The sequence below is a fragment of the Mycteria americana genome, chromosome 1 (assembly GCF_035582795.1).
Source record: "Mycteria americana isolate JAX WOST 10 ecotype Jacksonville Zoo and Gardens chromosome 1, USCA_MyAme_1.0, whole genome shotgun sequence".
Lineage (NCBI taxonomy): Eukaryota > Metazoa > Chordata > Aves > Ciconiiformes > Ciconiidae > Mycteria > Mycteria americana.
The window spans coordinates 130,343,554-130,362,987 of record NC_134365.1 but is presented as its reverse complement, the minus strand read 5'-3'; the positions used below and the strand labels follow the sequence as shown (position 1 = coordinate 130,362,987).

General features: G+C 35.6%; 1 protein-coding gene across 8 annotated transcripts in view; it reads right to left on the bottom strand.

Moving 5' to 3' along the window:
- The window catches only part of DMD (dystrophin), a 1,157,417-nt gene that overhangs the window by 416,474 nt on the left and 721,509 nt on the right, over positions 1–19,434 (bottom strand). For all 8 annotated transcript variants that reach the window (XM_075520648.1, XM_075520634.1, XM_075520658.1 and 5 more), the window contains 2 exons: positions 9,725–9,872; positions 6,799–6,948 (listed from right to left, as the gene is read on the bottom strand). In XM_075520648.1, coding sequence (XP_075376763.1) covers positions 6,799–6,948; positions 9,725–9,872 — 298 coding nt within the window. The remainder of the gene's footprint in view (positions 1–6,798; positions 6,949–9,724; positions 9,873–19,434) is intronic.

Below are 19,434 nucleotides of genomic sequence, written 5' to 3'. Positions count from 1 at the left end.
TGTTTTACAATAGTCCCCAGTTCTTTCTGATGAAAATCATTAGGATGACTTACAGTACAGCATGTAAAGTGGAACAAAAACTAATGTCTGAAGCTGCTAAAATGACTAAAAATTGCCTCTGATCGCTGAGTAGGCTGTAGGGCTCAATTCCCATTGTGTTCTGTCTTCTAACACATGCAATCCATTGTTTTCAAAATATCTAAGTATCTCAGTAGCTTTAAATCAATACAGTCAGAAAACCTTCAGTATGTGTAAGCTAAGAAGACAGGAAAAAACCCAAAGCGGTTATTTTACTTGCACGGAAGGTGAAAATAACTCAGACATTCATATTAGGCTACAAATGCTTTATTTCATACCTTCTTGTTTACCTTATTTTCACAATCTGTAAGACAACTTTATTTTAGGAAAAGAGGAAAAGAAAAACAAAGCATGGTATTATCAATATTCCATGAGATCGTAAGACCAATTCTTACGGTCTTGGAAAAAAAAAACAAAAAACCCAAATCTAAACCCAAATAAAAAAAGCCACTTCTACTTATCTATGGAATTCTTAGTTGAAATGCACAGTCAGTTTCTCTTTTCACAACCTGGAAAAAGTGTGCTATAAGTGAATGTACTTATATTTCTTACTAATTGAATGCCAGGTTTTGTCACCCTTGTTCTATAGGTTTCTTTTGAAAACAACAGTACACGGCAATTTTCTTAAATGACACAAATTGCAATCCAACTGAAGATTTCTGGTTGTATTTAAAAGATATATGTATATATTTGTATAACATATCAGGTTTAGACTACAAGACTGTTTATATATAAGGTTGTTTACACTTATAATCATCATTGTCTTTAAGAACAAAGCTGAAAATTTTAAAATGGAAACCAAATTATGACTCATATGATACAACTTACAGGAAGTGGCTAAATTAAACTACGTATCATATTACTTCCCTCCACCAATTTTATTCCTGGAAAAGAGCAGCTAACCAATTTAGTTCCAACATAACAGAATCCAGATTCTAGTTGCTCAAGTAAATAACAAACCAGATGTTCTATTTAATGTGCCATACCACATATAAAACAAATCGTGCTTTTGAATATACAGGTATTTCCTACTTCTTCAGCTTCAGAAAAAGGGAGGGTTTCTACAGACCAGCAAATAAAAGAAAAATATTTAGTCCCCTTCAGGATGGCTTCCTTAATTCTCCCCTATTTACTCCCTGTGAATATTCAACTTCTTTATTGGTGTAAGGACTTGAGTGCTTTTCCTGTTTGAATAACAAGCTGGAAAAAGGGATACATCAAAACCTTATAGATCTCCAGGCACAGAAGAGGTAGACTTTTAAAATCTTACCTCATCCTGTGCTTAGGAGCAGAAGCTCTTCTACCATAATGTGAACAACATTACTGACTTGGAACCCAAAGATCTTTTCATTGTCCTCTCAGAAATTCAAAGATTCAGTGGCAAATAAAATTTATCTTCTCTCAGACAGAAACATTACTAAGGTGGGCAATTGTTGAGAATAAGTTTCTGTTGCCCAGTAGACTGGAACAGGAAGCATATCCTCCAGTGTACCTGGGCAGCAGGAGTCTTTAGTTGTCTTTGCAGTGAGGTGGACGCCCCAGGATGCCCAACCATAAGGAGCAGAAAGTAAGACACAAATACCAAATGGGAAGACTGAGTGTAACCCCATTCAGGTCTGTCCTCCATGAGTTACTGATGGATATTCCACAGTTTGTTATTTAGTAAGGTTATCGTTCAGTTAAACAACCCTCCCCATTATGTAGTTAACAACTAGTGACAAAAAAGACGCACCAGAAAGTATAGAAATATGGCTATATCATACATATATTATATATCATATCATATATTATCCTATTACCAATAGGAATATTTCAGTACATCCTTGTTTATAATCTACATATCCACATTATTTTCTAGGTAGACTGAAAATAATGATCAACACCCAACAGCTGACCTTCAAATCAAGCTTTAGACTAACAAAATCTCCAGAAAAATAATTAGTTTCAAACATTACTTAACAACACCGGAAAGCTAAAGGCATATAAATTTTAATATAATTTGGCCTAAAATAAATTTTTAAAAGAAGGGTCATCAGCATTGTTTTACTTCTGTGTTGTGTTATGACATCTTCATTCCTGTATGCTTAGCATGGCTGGGAAACAGCAATTTATCTTTACACTCCTAGTAAATTTGCCTTTTTAAATCTTAATTAGTGGTAGCTGCTAGCAACACTCAAATAAAAAGGAATGAAACCTATATATACTTGTTTCTTAGAGCTTGCCACATTCTCATGTTTGTCTAATCAACATATACTTCAAACATATACAGCAAACTTCATTTTGCTATATGTGAGGCCATTTGTCAGTATGGCTAATAACAACATGAATGTGGACTACACCTAATTAGCAATCGATGACAAACTGTCAGAGGTAATTTAGCATAGCATAACACTTTATTAAAGGGAATCAGGTGGCTTATTAATTGAAAGCAAATTCAGGAAAAGATCAACCTTTTGATCCCCAAAATGCTGGGTATACTATTCTAATTTCAAATTGAAAGCACAGAAATCAAACTGTAGCATTCATTTTCCAGGATCCCCTCCATCCCACAAATAGCAATAGTAGCAATTGTAGCAGTTTCAACTGTGAACTCAAACTAAGTTGCATTGACATGCTGGAAATTTGATGTCATCACAGGTAATCTATGAATAATTACTACTCAAGGCAAGTTACAATACGTGAACTATAACCTTGTTATGACTTTGTTTTTCTGCACTTTCTGGGCCCATCTGTTTTCTTCTACACTTGATCAACCAAGCTAAGACGACCTATACTTTTCTTGGTGGTACAGAAAATGTTCACAAATTATAGCCATGTCACTCCACTCCAATTTTTTTTTTTGTTCATCTAGCACAACAAATTGATTTGCTGTGGCAGTAAACAGTGAAATAGTCTCTTCAGTGTCTAGTAATTAGTTCTAATACTAGCAGACAAATTAAAAGGCAGCAAAACAAAATGTCTCCATCAGGCACCTATAATAACCTTCATAATACATACAGTAGACGTTGTGAAGACTAAGGTGGATAAATGAGGAGAATGCTGATTTTGGCATCCAGCTTACTTTCAGATAATCTAGCTCATCCCTCTTGGCTGACACCAGACCAAGAATAATATTAAAGAGTAATAAACTCCTTCCAGCAAACCTCTGATTCCATGGTTCATTGGTCTCAGACCTAATCTATCAATCCATTTACTGCACAGTAAAAGGTAAGAAACCCATTACAGATCTGTTATATGCCCTGGCAGGTGGTACATGACAAGAACTGAATTCATCACAAACTCCTGTGCCTAGTACCCCTTTTGTACGCTTTGAAGCACTAGGTGGTTAGCTTACTTGGCTATCACAGCAGAAGATGCTTTGAGCTTTGAAAATAAACAAAAAATTCTTGATGTGAAGGCAGAAAAATGGTTATAAAACACTTCATTTTTCATACTATGAAGACTTCACAACGATAGTGTTATTTTCATTTTTACAAGAAATACTGGCTTTGGAGAGAGTACAATAAGTAAAACCAGGCTAGAATTTAAAAGTCAGGCTTTCAAATGTGGGCTTTAATCTTCATTCTCTGCTTAAACTATGTCTGAGGTAGCAGCCTATTCAATAAAGTTGTCTAAATAGAATCACTATTCAATAAAGTTGTCTAAAGAACTGTCATTTTAAAATTATTACTATCCAAAGGAAGAAAAACTCTTCATATATCTATTCTTAAGGTCATCAGCACATGATAGAAACATCTAAAAGCAAAGACAATACTGAAGCAAAAGCAGAAAAGCCTCTTTTATGTGACTGCAATTCCTTTCATACTCAGTTTCTTTTCTCGGCTTATTTCCATTGCTGTAGGGCAACAGTTTCTGTGACTGTAAAGAAGGTTTGAACATGCCTTATTTCAAATATGTCACCTTGAAGGTTAAGACTCACAGGTGTTGTCCCCCATTCCCCTGCTTGGCAGATCAAGGCAAACCAAAAATTTGTCATAACCTTATGAGATATTTGGCTACATTCTCAGCTGGTGTAAATCGTCACAGCTTCTCTGAAGTAAACAGACTTACTCTAGTGTACGCTAGATAAGGGCCTACCTTACATTATTTATGGAACTGTCATGTATGTTTCGTATTTTGAAAATAATATCATCCTGCAATATGAGATAATCAGAAATGCTAGATTGTTACATGTTCATTTCTAGCAGAGACGCCAGAAAACAAAACAAACAGCTAGAAACAAAGGACTAAACTATAAGATACGCTCTTAGAAGGGGATGGAGGTACAGAAAAGCCCCAGAGAAATCTGTGTGATGATGTTTGTCCACTGCGCTTTGAGGAACACAAAAAAAATATATCCTCATCAAAACAACTGACTACAGAACCATCCTCATGTGACCTACAGAAGTTCACCTGATATAAAAGTGCCAGAGCTGTGAGCTCTGGCTCACAGTAAAATCTGTGGGGTTTTTTTTCAGTGCTTACAGATCTGTAACTGAAGGAAGACAACGTTATGTGCCTCTGTCAGGCCTGCTGACTTTCTTTCCATGATTTCTAATTTTATTACAGACCCTAGAGTTTCAGAGGAGAAAGTGAAAAAATTAATTGAAATTAATTTTTCTACACAACAAGTGAGATTGTTCTACACAAACAGTGAGAAAAAGAAAAAAATATGAAAAGAAAAAATAAATATGTTTCCCTTCAGCTTAATTGGAGAAATCCAATGACAGGAACCCAAAATGAGCTTCTAACTTCCCCTCCCCCCATCTCTCAAGTACATATGGGAAATAGAAAAGTTTCAGAGAAAGAACACCTTCAGAGAACATGTATGGATTTGAGTCTTGTAATTTTCAAACTCATTTTCTGTTCACTAAAAAAAATATACTGCATTTTTCAGATGCTTTAGATTCAGCTACCAAAGGACAGTGAGAACTTCTCAGTTTTATACATCTCCATAGGTAGATAACTGAAATCAAAATAATGTGGTTAAGTAGCGATCTCAAATGGAAGTTTAATTTTCTGGTTTTAGTCTTTTAGGAGTAAATGGAAGTTTTCATGTGGTAAATTCCAAGCCTAATGTCTTGCCAGAAACATCACTTAGACCTAGGATACATAAACTTGTAAAGAGGATGATTCACTAAACAGTAGCTTTGTCCCCCATATTTCATCCAGACCTAACTACTTTCAACAGCATTCATAGTTGCTCTGATTGTGACAAGTAACCAGGAACATTCTGCATCAGCAAGCAGAAAATGAAAATGCAAAGACTTTGGGTATATGACTAATCAGTAAAAGCTTACATTCAGAGACAAATTACAGATTTTGTTAAAACATATTTGTGTGATTTTACTAAAAGTAAACTTATCTTCTTCCTGAAAACTAATGTTGTCCTTTTAATACTACAGCTCAGATATTCAAATTGTGGTGCCTAAATTCAGCTACGTATATGCTTACTTCAGCTCGTAAATAACACTATTTTGATCTTGAAGTGTTCTGAATTCTTCTATATACATTGATTTCAGAAACCCATTTGTAGAGAGAGAGATACTTCTGTCCAAGCACCCAAATAAAGATTTATGTGTTCAACTTGGAGTCTGTGAATGTGATCAATATTTATTATTCACTTTTGCTTGAGCCGTTAGCTAATATTCTGAGCCTTGCCAGACTGTTTCTGTTAGGAAGAAACTAATGAGAGTCCCACATCAAATAAGTTCCTGTTTATTTCCCAGGTCTGTGCTTGAAATTCAACTGTGTTCACAGAAACGGTAACAAAAAAAACCAAAAAACCCAGGATGTAATATTCTTGACCAGAAATTCTAGCTTGTCTTTTCAGTAAGGTACTCAGAAGAAGATTTTCTCACCATTTTCTTCCCAGAGCTAAACACAACAAATCCCTCTTTCTTTTTTCCCTGGCATTCTGGTAACTTTAACAAATAGATACCACAGGTTAACTTCCCAGATTCTGATTTTTATATCAGTCTCAAGGAAAATCCTTCAGCTGATTCTACACTGACCTTTTCTGACCAGACTAATCCATACCTTGGGTGGTGGTCCTCTGGACAATGCTTTCTACCATTTCTGCTACATCAGGTTTGGAGAGCACTTGAATTATCTACCTCTCTTTACCAGATCTACTATTCATTGTCACTGCTTTCCAACACAAAAAATACGCTACTTCAACAATAAAATACAACAAAATCCTCCCTTACTTCTCTCCATTACTATGGAGATCCCAGACAGCAAAATGAGTGGTACTTTGCTACACAGAAACCAGAACTCAAAGCTCAAGGCTGGAAAAAGCATGGTGGAACGTGAAACAGTGGTTGGAGCTTCCACCTAGGGTTTGGGGAGAGGAGAGAATTGGGAAGTGTTTCCATAAAGGCCATCAGCCATTTGCTACTGTCTCTCACACACCTGAGTCACAAAAGCTGGAATATTTGCTGCACCCTCAAAACAACCAGGCTACAAAAATGATGGTCTGCTTTCCACCCTTACGCAGCAGACCTGTAATTTAGGGAGTATATTTGGATGCAACATCATCACTTCAGGCACTAATGGTCTTGGTTTGCTGTCATTGTTTCTCACAGCAGTGTATTGTACACATTTTTCTTCCTCAGGTTCATTATGCATACAAATGTCTCTCCATACAGAGAAAAATAATAAATATCAGAAAATATATAAATCAAATATTTGCTGCAGATTAAAATTTTATACCACAGTTCTATCACTAATATGTCTAACCTTTAACAAGCGATGGTTAGCCTCCTTCAGTGTACTCTCAAGCTTATGTTTTTTGTCTGGGTTCAGTGATGCACTTCCAAGTGCTATTCCTCCGGTTTCATTTAATCGTTTCAGTATTCCCTTGTGTGGCGGCAGCTCTTCAACTCTTAACTGGAACAGACAAACACAGCAGTTAAGATGAACTGTGGTAGAATTTTCAGCTCTCTTATCTTCACCCTTATCGATTTGTGTATCAGCTGAAGGAATAAACTCAATTCAAGACAAAATAACCATGGCTTTCTGAATGTAGAAGGCTAAAACCCCCCAAAAGAGACCGTATTAGTGGATCGAGCCTAAAGAGAGTCCTAAAAGCCAACATATGGGGTTTCTCAGGATATTAGTCACTGTTACATGATAAATTCCACTTCTGGACACTCAATAGCTCATCTATATGAATTTTAATAATCTTCTAATATGTTAAAGAGCAAACACTTTGGAGAAGGGTTTTAACATGTTCCATGCTGCGAACACAATCACCCAGATGGTATGTAGTGAAAAGCCCTCCAGTTTAACTTCATAATTAAGAACGTTCATTAAAAAAAACAAGTAAAGCCAAAGTATGCAAGGCATCATCTAAATGTGCCATTTCTCCGTCGTGTATGTAGTTACTGCAAACTTGTATTGTCAAAGTAACTTGATATATCAAGTAATATAGTAATACAAGCAGACGACACCAAGTTGTGCGGGAGCATTGATCTGATTGAAGGTAGGAAGGCTCTACAGAGGGATCTGGACAGGCTGAATCGATGGGATGAGGCCAATTGTATGAGGTTCAACAAAGCTAAGTGCCGGGTCCTGCACTTGGGTCACAACAGCCCCATGCAACGCTACAGGCTTGGGGAAGAGTGGCTGGAAAGCTGCTTGGTGGAAAAGGACCTGGGGGTGTTGGTCGACAGCTGGCTGAATATGAGCCAGCAGTGTGCCCAGGTAGCCAAGAAGGCCAATAGCATCCTGGCTTGTATCAGGAATAGTGTGGCCAGCAGGACTAGGGAAGTGATCGTGCCCCTGTACTCGGCACTGGTGAGGCCGCACCTCGAATACTGTGTTCAGTTTTGGGCCCCCCCCCCAAGAGAGACGTTGAGGTGCTGGCGCGTGTCCAGAGAAGGGCAACAAAGCTGGTGAAGGGTCTGGAGCACAAGGCTTATGAGGAGCGGCTGAGGGAACTGGGGTTGTTTAGCCTGGAGAAAAGGAGGCTGAGGGGAGACCTTATCGCTCTCTACAACTCCCTGAAAGGAGGCCGTAGAGAGGTGGGGGTCGGTCTCTTCTCCCAAGTAACTAGTGATAGGGCAAGAGGAAAGGGCCTCAAGTTGCGCCAGGGGAGGTTTAGATTGGATATTAGGAAATTTTACTTCACTGAAAGGGTTATCAAGCATTGGAAGAGGCTGCCCAGGGAAGTGGCTGAGTCGCCATCCCTGGAGGTATTTAAAAGACGTTTGGATGAGGTGCTTGTGGACATGGTATAGTGGTGGTCTTGGCAGTGTTAGGTTTACGGTTGGACTCGATGATCTTAAAGGTCTTTTCCAACCTATACGATTCTGTGATTCTATGATTCTGTAAGGATAATGTAAATAAAAGATGAAGTTCTTCAAGTTCTTTTTTTTTTTTATTAACCTAAACAGGTAGGTATGAAAGGAGCCACAGTGCAAGCCAATGCGTTATTATTTGCTGCATTAGGATGTGTTCTCTTGTGTAGCTCCAAAACAACAAGATGAGCTGTAAAAATGAGATACAAATAAGAGATGCTAACACCTTTAATTTTGGATTATGTATCCCTTGGGAATGCTACAATTGGGAAATATTTGTGTATAAATGAGGAGTGGGAGCCTTGAGGGTTCTAAACAATCAATGTAGACTTTAAACTTGTAATCACGTCTGCAAATTATAAGATGCATCTAATACCCCTTATAAATATTTCTTTGCCTTCATTTTGATATCCTCGACAATAGAGGCAAAGCTTCACAAATTCTCTGTCCAACTCGCTGACATCTTGTGCTAAACAGTCAGAGGGACAAACTCAGCACATGCTCAAGTCTCTACTTCCTCAAATGCTATGCAGTACTATTTATCCTATTTTTTGTTTATTTAAAAAGAAACTTGAAGATAGATTTTTACTAAAGAATCTTTTAGAGTTTTTTCAGATTTTGTTGAAAGAAGGATAGCAGAAACTCTGATGATTTTCCTTCAGATTCTTTAGTGCTCTATTCCATTCCTTGCTGAATTTGTTCAACTTGGATTGGCATAAAGGATAACTGGTCCTTATCCTCAAGAGAGAACAGGAAACCTGTAGGCAGGTATTCTATAAGTAATATGCATTGGCCAGCTACAGTTTAATTTATTATTATGCAATTTATTAAACATAGTCATTCTATTAGACACATTTCAGAAACTAAACAGAGCAACTTCTATTGCTTTTGGGTTCTATTGGGTTTTTTAAAAAGCATTTTTAAAAAGTCACCTATATGTTTAGTCTAAAAAATGTTGCAGTGATACTTTGACCAGTTGACATTTATAATTATGCATGCAATTCTAGATACTCTTGTGAAATACTGAAGTTATAAAAGATTAACAAGACACCTATAGAGAAATGTTTTAAAGATAAAACAGTCAAATTCTGAATTAAGAAATGAGGATGAAAAAGACAATGATTAATTACCTAGTGACAGGATAGGTATTTTCCTTTCAGTACATTTTCCATTACTTTTCCAATTTTAGTATGATCAGTATATATTTGTACCTGGGTTTTGAAATTCCACTGCTTTGATTTATCTAAAAAAGTTATATGAATGCTTTTTGATGGCAGAAGCCTTCTCTGAAAATAGCTTTTTTTCTTCTTCTTCAAAATAGAACTGATAAATTAAGAAAACATTAAGAATAAAATTCATGATACCTTTACTTTGCTAAGGCAGTCTCTCAACTGGTCTTCATTCCCTGGTTCAAGGGGAATACCAATAATGCTATCTGCTTCCTCTAACCATAAAATCAACTTGTTCAAGTCCTCTTGAAATTCTGATAAAATATTCTTTTCTTCCTCTAGCCTGTAACAAAAATGTGAAATTAATGTTTCTATACATTTATTTTTTATGTTGAAGCACTCATCCATACAAAAAGAAAGACTAAGGAAAACAAATTCTTATCATTTATACAAACTATTTTTAAAAATGTGCCATAGATATTTTCATATCAAAATGATCAGACCAGCACCCTTTTAACATGGCATTAGTGTATTTTAAAAGAAAAACTCAAGTCATAATTTGCAACGTCACTAAATTCACCTTCTGGATTACATATGGCAGGGAGCAAACAAGCACACCGGAACTAGAACTGTTAATAATTCAGACCAGATTTTTGTGTGAACTAACAGCAAGGAAGCCCAGAGTCAGAAACTAAGAATTCTAGCACCAAATTTTACCAAACTGAATGTATAAAAACTGACACTTAAACCCACTTGGATATATTGTACAAACAGATATTTTGGTGACCGTGCTACATACTTTGTGTAAAGCATTCCAGTTGAGATCCACAAAAAGTAGGTAAGGTTTGTAGTCTGTAAAAAGGAATAGGATAGGATTTATCTCATCCAGCTTTAGATGTCTACTTTGTCTACAACTCAGCTGTTGAATTTCTCACCCAGATTCTCTTCATTGAATGCCAATTGGCATTTCTAGGGTGTGATATATGGATTCATCTTAGATGACTACAATAGGAAGAGATCAATTCTGCCGTACAACTTTTTTCTTTTATTAATTAAAGGAAATCCAGATGACCAACTAGGACATAGACATTGCAGGTGCCTAAAGTCAGATAAGACTACTTTCACCATGACTGTATAAATAGATGGAGATCTGAAATTTTGTGCCTAAGCTTCCAAAGTTATCAAGAGATACAAGAGAAAAATTTCAAGGGCAGCAGGGAAGAGCATTGGCAGAATGTGAGCCCTTTGGGATTAACATTATGGGCGGATCTCTTCTGAAGGAGAAAAAACTATGTTTTATATAAATCACTTGTAATTTATCTTCCAAACTTATTCACAAAACTGAGGTTACACTGAGTCTTACCTGTGTGGAAAGATTAAATAATTATTAATAAAGTTAAACAATAACTAATAACCTATTAAATAATAATGGGGGGGGTGTTGCTGTTATTTTAGTAAGGTTACTTCAGACCAAAGTAAAGATGTAAAACCAGCTTTTCTTTTTTTCTTTTAATTATAATTGTTATTTCCAAGATCCAATTGAGTTTGAGAGGTTAGGTCATTTATTACACATAATAAGAGGCTGTATTAGTGTTTTAAGAATATAACTCAACATTACAGTGGAGAATCAAGGTCAATATTATTAATATATTATTTCTGAATGCAAAAAATGTATTAAAGCAGGATGAAAATGGTTTTAATTTTCTCTGGTCTCCCATACTCGCCACGATGGTCAGTGCCCATAGAACACACTGAGAATTCAAATGGAATTACACTTATTTTAAACTACACCATCATTTATTTACAAATTTATTTTTCTTCTTTTAGGAAACTGTTTTCTGATGGCTGACTTAAGCAAAGATGTCTCCTTAGAAAAGCCATGTGAATAAGCTTCAGGCAAAAGAGAATCAATAAAAAGTGTCAGCTTCACATCATCTAAGAGAAAATACTGAAAACAATTGTTGCTTGACACACTTGCCTGCGCACATGAACACACACGCAGTCTGACAAACATCTTAGAAACTATAGATTAAAAACTTTTATTCAAGCAGAACAGAAATTTAGAAATTTCCAATAGTCAGTATCTATCTTACAGAAGTTTGTACATTCAAATCCACAAAACCTAACTTTAAATCATTAAAATCTTATATGACTTTTTTTTCCCCTCACTGTAATTTCCAGAGAATAAAAGTATTCAAGTGCCTTCAGGTGCTCCACATTTGAAACATTTATTTACAAGGAAAGAAAGCTGCTTCCTTAATGTTTTAAGTAAAAGCATTTGGTTAGAGGGAAAACAAAGGATGAAAAACTGTAAGATTTGTAAAATTCCTTTTAAATAACATCATCCTGGTTACAGTGTAAAATGGGAGAAGCAGTGAATTGGTCAAGCAGTGAAAATTCTAGTAGTGAGGAGGGGCATAAGCATATGAGCTGAATTAAATTTCATTTCACAGTAAAAGAATCATCTGACTTCATGATATAAACAAGAAATTTTTATAGATGAAGATTTTTGAGGCGGGAAAGTCTTGTCGTTGGAATGCCAACTATTATAAAATAAAACCAGGAGCATACTATTCAACTATTATTTTATACAACTTGCAAACTAGCAAAAGTTTTGCTAGTGCTTTTTCTGATTTCCATCTTATTGGTGGTTATTGCATTTCCTTAACATGGCATCCTTGCAAGATAAGAATTGCTATAATAGATGAACAAACACTCTATAGGCTCTACAGACCCCTCTCCGAAATAGCAGATTAAAAACCAGAGTAAAGTACCAAAGATAGCACTCTTGACCAGACTTCACTATCAAGCTGCTACATTCCACAGTCTGGCTGCACTAAACGTGTCACATCTGAAGGAAACCTGAAAAATACGATAGCTGCCATGCATGTGACACAGTCTTTCCTGGATGGCAAAAATCAGGCAAGAAGACATCGCTACAAAGATGTTCTTGAAAAAGAAAAGTGTTTCCATTTAGTTTACAAGAACCAAATATTTTTTTGAAAGTGTCTCCTACTATTGTCCTAATTCCATCCTTTCCTTTGTAGTTAAAAAAACTAAGAAAGTAGTTACTTCAACAATATATACAGTGAATATCGTGGACAAGAAAACCTTATAAAATGGTATTATGCATTGATGCTTCCAAATAATTATGAATAAGTAGCTCACACTTTCAAGGTTTTTTCTCTACAGCACAGTTTAAAGATGTTTTCTGTTCATTTCTAAAATATGAAGCATTATTTCCTTGTTTATCTTCAAGTTTAATGTTTTTTGTAGAATTTATTTAAGCATGTAGTAGTGATAATAATGAATGGGATAATTAAAACTCTCCATCTACAATTAAGTGCTAGATATTTTATTTCCTGAGTCAATTCAATACATTTAGATAAGAAAAAAAGCACTAAGTTCTTCTTGAAATATTGGTTGTGAATTATAAATATTCTTAATACTTTTTCAGGAAATGGATTTGCAGTGATTAAGGCTGAAAAAAATTATATATATGGAAAAGCAAGTGCAGAATGTATTATTAAGTATTATGAAGTCCAATAACAAATCATGCATTCAGTCATAATAAATATACAAAGTTCGTGTAAAGGAGATTAGTAAAAGCCAGTACAGGTTTAAATGGAGGATGCTTTTTTCCTAGCTCAGCTGATATATCCATAGATTGCTATTATCTGAAGCATTTCAGATGGATTGTAGCTGGAATTTTAAGTAAGCAATAATTTTAAACCTACCCTCACACAGGACAATTTTTTGTCAGCTAGTGTTCAAGAACCAGATAGTGAGGAGTTGCATGCTCTAAGGCTACAGCAATATGGGTATATAGGGTTCAGCCATCTCTAGACACTACGGAAACAAGGAAGAGGACACTCTTAAGTGCTTATTGGGAAGTGTGTATTGACAGAAAAAGAAAGGACAACCCTACTGTACCAGTCAAGGGTCGGGAGAAAAGATAGGCACAGCTGTGGAAAATAACCTTAATTCACAAGTCAAGAAATGGAGCTTGGGTGATTACATTTCTCCCCCGCTCCCACCATGCTTTGAATCTTGACTGGAAAGCCCGCTGCCCGCAAGGGGACACATTAACACTGTCATTAACGACCTTTCACACACTTGTGGGGGGGATTCTCATTCATGTATACTGTACTTCACGCAGCAATCTGTATTTCATGATTCTACTGCAAGTGGAACTGAATGAAATGGTACTCCATAGCCCAAAGAAATCCAGAAGTAAAATTTTCACAACCAAACATGTGACTTTGAGCACAGATTTCCAAGGCTTAGGAGAATTAGATCACAGAGAAGCATAAAGAGACTAAATAAAATTGGCCTAGTGGAAAGTCCGAGAGGTTTAAAAAGATTTCAGAAAGTAGTAACTGACAAATATCAAACCATTTGTTACTTTCAACTACCACCACACATCTAAGAGTTTTAAGGATGCACACAGGACGGAAGTTAAGGTATTTCACAATAGAATACATTGTCCCTCAGCAGCTGCAACCACATTGCGACCGAAGTTAGCACAGCATGGACAGCCAGCCACTGCCTCATGGGATCAGTACCAGTGGGGTCAGCAGCTCTTTCCATCTGGAGAAATACATAGAGATGCTGTGCTTTTCTTCCTTTCTTCAGGCTGTATCCCTCCCTGATTTAAGCTATTTAGACAAAACCTTGCGCCCCCCCCAAATTAAATAGGTTTAGGTTTTTGCAATAGACAAATTAAGCAATAAAGATTTACATTTCTTTATATTGCCAGAGAAAAGCCTTGCACTGACATGAGTGGACTTTGGAAACCAACATACACTGTGTCCTATTTTCCTGTGGCAAAAAATTCTTGCCAATATTTCTAGGTGCTTTCAGAAACCAACACTGCAACTTTTAAAGATACTGTTGTCTTCAAAAACAGCTCCTTTTTATGATTTCACACGCTGTAACTGCAGATGAGAAAATACATGTTCCAAAATTAAATCTGTGAGGTTATTGTAAAAAAAAAAAAAAGCTATAATAAAATGTTGATTGATAAGATCATTTGTTTAGTTGTATTGATTTATTTAATTATTTTTTAAAAAAAAATTGCAATTTATTAGAAAGAATACTTATTTGATTAACTAGGTAGCTGAATTTAACCCACTTTAATGTTTGGCCACAGCCTTTTGGCCAACAGCGGCTGATTTTTCACAAAGGTAACACTGATTTGCTCTGAGGAGGGAGGAGGAGGAGAGCCTGCTAGATGGAGATTCTTATCAGTTAAGTAATCAGCTAGATTTATTGTCTGGTGAATTGAGTTAAAATACCAGGAAGTCAAAGAAGAGGACCAATGAAGGTAAGATTTCATGATCCAGAACATGAAAATCACACCTAATCATAGACTTAAAATTCAGGGTGATCTATAGGAGGGGTAATAATTGTGATTCTTTTAGAAATAGGAACTCAATGCTATTAAATAGCATAAACTGTTTAATCAAGAAATCTACTGCAGAACGAGAATTGTTGATAGTGTAAAGCCATAAGCAAAGCTGATGCAATCATTGTTATGTAATGTAATTTTTACGTTTCACAAGTGCTTGAAAGCTGGAAAATATTGCAGCACAGGCCTCCATCAAAATGGGTCCTAATTAAAAAGTCGATGTTTTCTGTAGATGGTAAAGGCGGTAGGAACGTGACAGTGACTCCCAACATGTTTTGTATAGTTAAATAGGCATCAGTAAAAAACACCTGACAACTGCTCTACTGGATGTCCAATAACAACTTTCACTCTAAAAATGACTCACCATCTTACCAAAGAGAAATTATATTTTCAATACACAAAAGTCAATATTCATAACTACACTTAGAGCATGAAAACACTGTTTTAAAAAATAAATTAATATATTAACTGAAATGCTTGGCAAATTTCTGCTGCTCTGAACAAGCTCTGAGTGAAAGTTCTAGAACAAGTTCCTGCTTTAGTTCTAGAATGGAATTCTAAATCAACAAACATTTATTTGCTTTTGTTCTTAACACAGTATACTGTAATATTTACTAGACCTATGACCCCACTATGCTCTTTTTTAAGCTCATAAACAAATTACTCCACAGTAACTTCCTAGAGATTAAACAAACAAAAGCCACTGGTGCCAAATTGTTCTTCAGAGGAAAAAGAAAGAGAAGATATTTACTGTAAAACGAATAAAATCCTCCAAAACTATTTATGTCTTTATATATGTATATACATACACACATGCATATATAGACAAACAGGTATACATATATATACACACATATACTCACATTTATACAAGCAAATACATAAAATAGCGAACACCATAAATAGCAAAAGCAGCCAATTAACAGCCCTACTGTCCTGGTTTTGTCTTAAATTTTCTTACGGCAACCTGCGTGACTGTTTTCAGGAAATGTTGTTTGTCTAGGATTTCTGGAAATGCAAGCCATGTCAAAGAAAAGCCCTGATGCTGCTGGACTCTTGTGCCTATGTACTACAGCTCTGAACCTCTTATGGAGTACTGTTATGCAGCCAGAAATTCTGGACCTTCCTGATGCATACAGGCTTACCCATTTGGGTTGTATAGGACATGCAGAGAAGGACCAACTTTACAGCATTGCATTTATTACAGCGTTCTTCACTGCGAAGTGTATGTGTACTTGAGAGGTCAAATGATCTTCTCAAGCCAAAATAGGTTACCTAAAACCAGCTAATCAAAATGTTTATTTTTGTGAAACTGAGTCAGATGCTAATCTATGCTGAGATCTGTAACTAGAAAAATGAAGAAAAACTAGCTCCCTGTAATCTTACAAGCAGAAGTGCAACTTCAAATATTTCTGAAGCAGTGTCCCCCTCTGCCCTGATTACGTGGAAGTCTGGGAATCAGTCATCCAATGCTACGCCATGAACTACACAATAAAACCTCTGTTCCTCAGCCTGACCAGATTCCCCAGAGCCTAAGCTCTCAGCAACAGCTTTACGTTTTTGGTTTCCTACCACTTCTACTCATTTGTAAAGCACATAGCTCAGTGGAGGCATTATGTGATGGTACCCTAAGGATAAACCTGAGAAAGATACAACCTTAAATATGTTAATTCTGGCACAGAAAACGCAGAGCATTCAACTCAATGCACCTGAGAGCAAAATTATTGAGTTGTATAGTATTTTGAATGAGAAATCAAAAAGATTTGTCTCCTAGCAGAGATAGCAATTGGCAAGATTCCTTTTTCATCTTAAGTACACTGTCAGTTTTATCACCCTTATGAATTCAACTGCAACCCTTAAAACATTTAAAACTTTTCCTAGTCATGAAGGAAAGATTTTTACTTTGATGACAAATTTAAATGTTGATCAGTAGGACTGAGTTTTATTATCTGAGCAATGTGGGATGTTTTCAACCTAAGACTTTCCAGGAATTCTTTCAGAGATGTTTACTTTATCTATCTATCTATCTATCTATCTATCTATCTATCTATCTATATATGCACAGAAGGGTTTCAGAATTGAGACCAAAAAAAACCAATGTTCCATAAAGGTCTACTTCCTTATCCTTGTCAGGAACAGTATGCAGTATAGTAATTAAAAGGTCCGTTGCAATTAACAGGAGCTGCAGGTGCACTTCGTAATTTACTTTACAATTTGTTCTTGGCCTCCTAGAACACTACTTCGATTATAAATAACATCCTGCATGACAAGTATCATATTATGCAAGCCACTAAAATAAAGCACTCTCTATATTAGCTGAACCAGTTAATCAAATAAAAGGTTTTAACTTGATGACTGATTGCACCTTTTGAGCAAGCTGATTTCTATCACTGTAATTACCTTTGGAACAACAGATACATGTAATTTCTAGGTGTTTAAATTCATGGCAGCAATGACAAATTAACAGCAAATTGTTATTAAGGGAGTATGGGCTTCCAAACCCAAGCCTAAACAAACTGGAATAAGGAGCACGAGCCACCAGTTGACTCAGCCATGGACAGAGCAGCTCTTGAGAAAGCAGTTGGGAGTACCTCTTGCTGGATAAGCAGGTGACTGAGGAATTTTAGCAGCTGGTCCTATGGAGCCGAGCAGATCCATCTCCCGCATAGATCTGCATGCTGTTATATATTACTGCCTTATCCTTTTAAACCAGCCTAAGTTCCCAAAGAGCTTTTAAACTGCTTCTCTGTCGGCAGATGGTTTATTTCATTCACCCTGAAATGTAACCCTTCTTGTTTGATGGAAAATTCTCAAACTATAGCAGAGAAGTATAGAATTTCATATATAACTTTTGGTCTTCTACCTGACTGCTATTCTCAGGCACATTGCTTTGTATTTTCCATATTAAAACATGGCAGCTTTCTGTTTGTATTTCTAAATTCATAAGGCCCCTTGGTCAACTATTCTGACTGCACAGCTGTTTATATGAATTTTATATACATTATACTTCTGGAAGCAAATGTATTAATATTCAATATTTAATATTAAGTAGTACATTAAATTAATTAAATTAATTATTTTTCCTATATAGTATTTTGTACATATGGTATTTCATAGATTAGGGATTAGTTTTCCTAACAGTATTAAACTGAATCAATAATAAATTCTTATGGTATCCACAAAATACCCTGGATAGATTTTTTTGGTTTTTACTATCATTAATCCTTAGTTATAATGGTTAACTCTTACATAAACATTCATGACCCATTTCAAGTAAGCTTATATTTTCATTTACAGTTTCTAGAAACCATATGAAATGCATATTGCAGCTCATGTATTTTCTCCATAGTCAACAATGTGATACCAATACCATAGCAACCCGTAAATAGTTTGTGAAACACATCAGATGTTTACAGTTTGTAACTGCACACGAGTGATGTTGGACTTATTTGGGAGGTGTCAGCTACAGATAGAAAATATGCAATCACAGGAGTAGAACAGATCTGCACTTGTGACTCATATTCCCACTTGCACTTCCAATAATGTTTTGGTGCCTTTTTATTTTTTGAACATTGAGCTGTTGATTTTGTGTTTATGGTATTTCTAAGATTAGGAATTAGTGCGTTTAGTAGTTGTTACTGAGAATTTAAAGAAACCACCAAAATAGTAACTTGACAATTTAAAGAAAATATTTACTAAGACAGAATGAATTTTCTTTCTTTCTCTAAAGAATGTGCAAATATGCTTCATTTGGGTAAGGAACTTTAAACGAAATAATCGAAATGAAAAATATCACAAAAACTTTAGAAAAGTCAGATGTAAATACTAAACAGTAAGAAGTTCAGCTACACTACTTGTAAACACAATGCAAATTTATATCGGAGTGATTCTTTTCTAGTGATTTACTGTAAGAAATCTGAACAGTCAAAAAAAGAAAATTCAGAAAATTCAATATGTAACTAATTTTATGTTGGAAAGAAAAAATATATTTATTGACTTAACTGTCATGAAATCTCTTCATCCTAAGCCGGCTTTTAAATTGTAATGAGAAGGTAATCACAGCCTTCAATATACTGAGTGTTCATGTGAAGGAAACCAATCACTGGTAGCTAGTGTGTTATGGCAAAAAAAAGAATACTTTAATGAAGGTAAATTATTAAAAAGTATATTTACTTTATAACAATTATTTTTTATTTAGAACAAAGCTTGTGGTTTTATATCCAGAAAAGTATTTGAAAGTATTCTGGTAAACAGCCTTTGTTCTGTCATTCTTTCCATAATTACTTCAAACTTGCTTGAGTAGAGATCTGAACAGACAGTCTGCAGGTTCAAGCTCATTAAAAGTGCAAATGTATTTGCAGCTAAAATAATGAAAAATTCTCTTCCATGCAACAGAACCCAATTTTAACAAATGTCAGATTGTGATGAAGAAAAAATCCCGAACTGATTACTTTTGAAACAGCAAAGGCATCTAATTCCTGGGCATCTGTTTTCA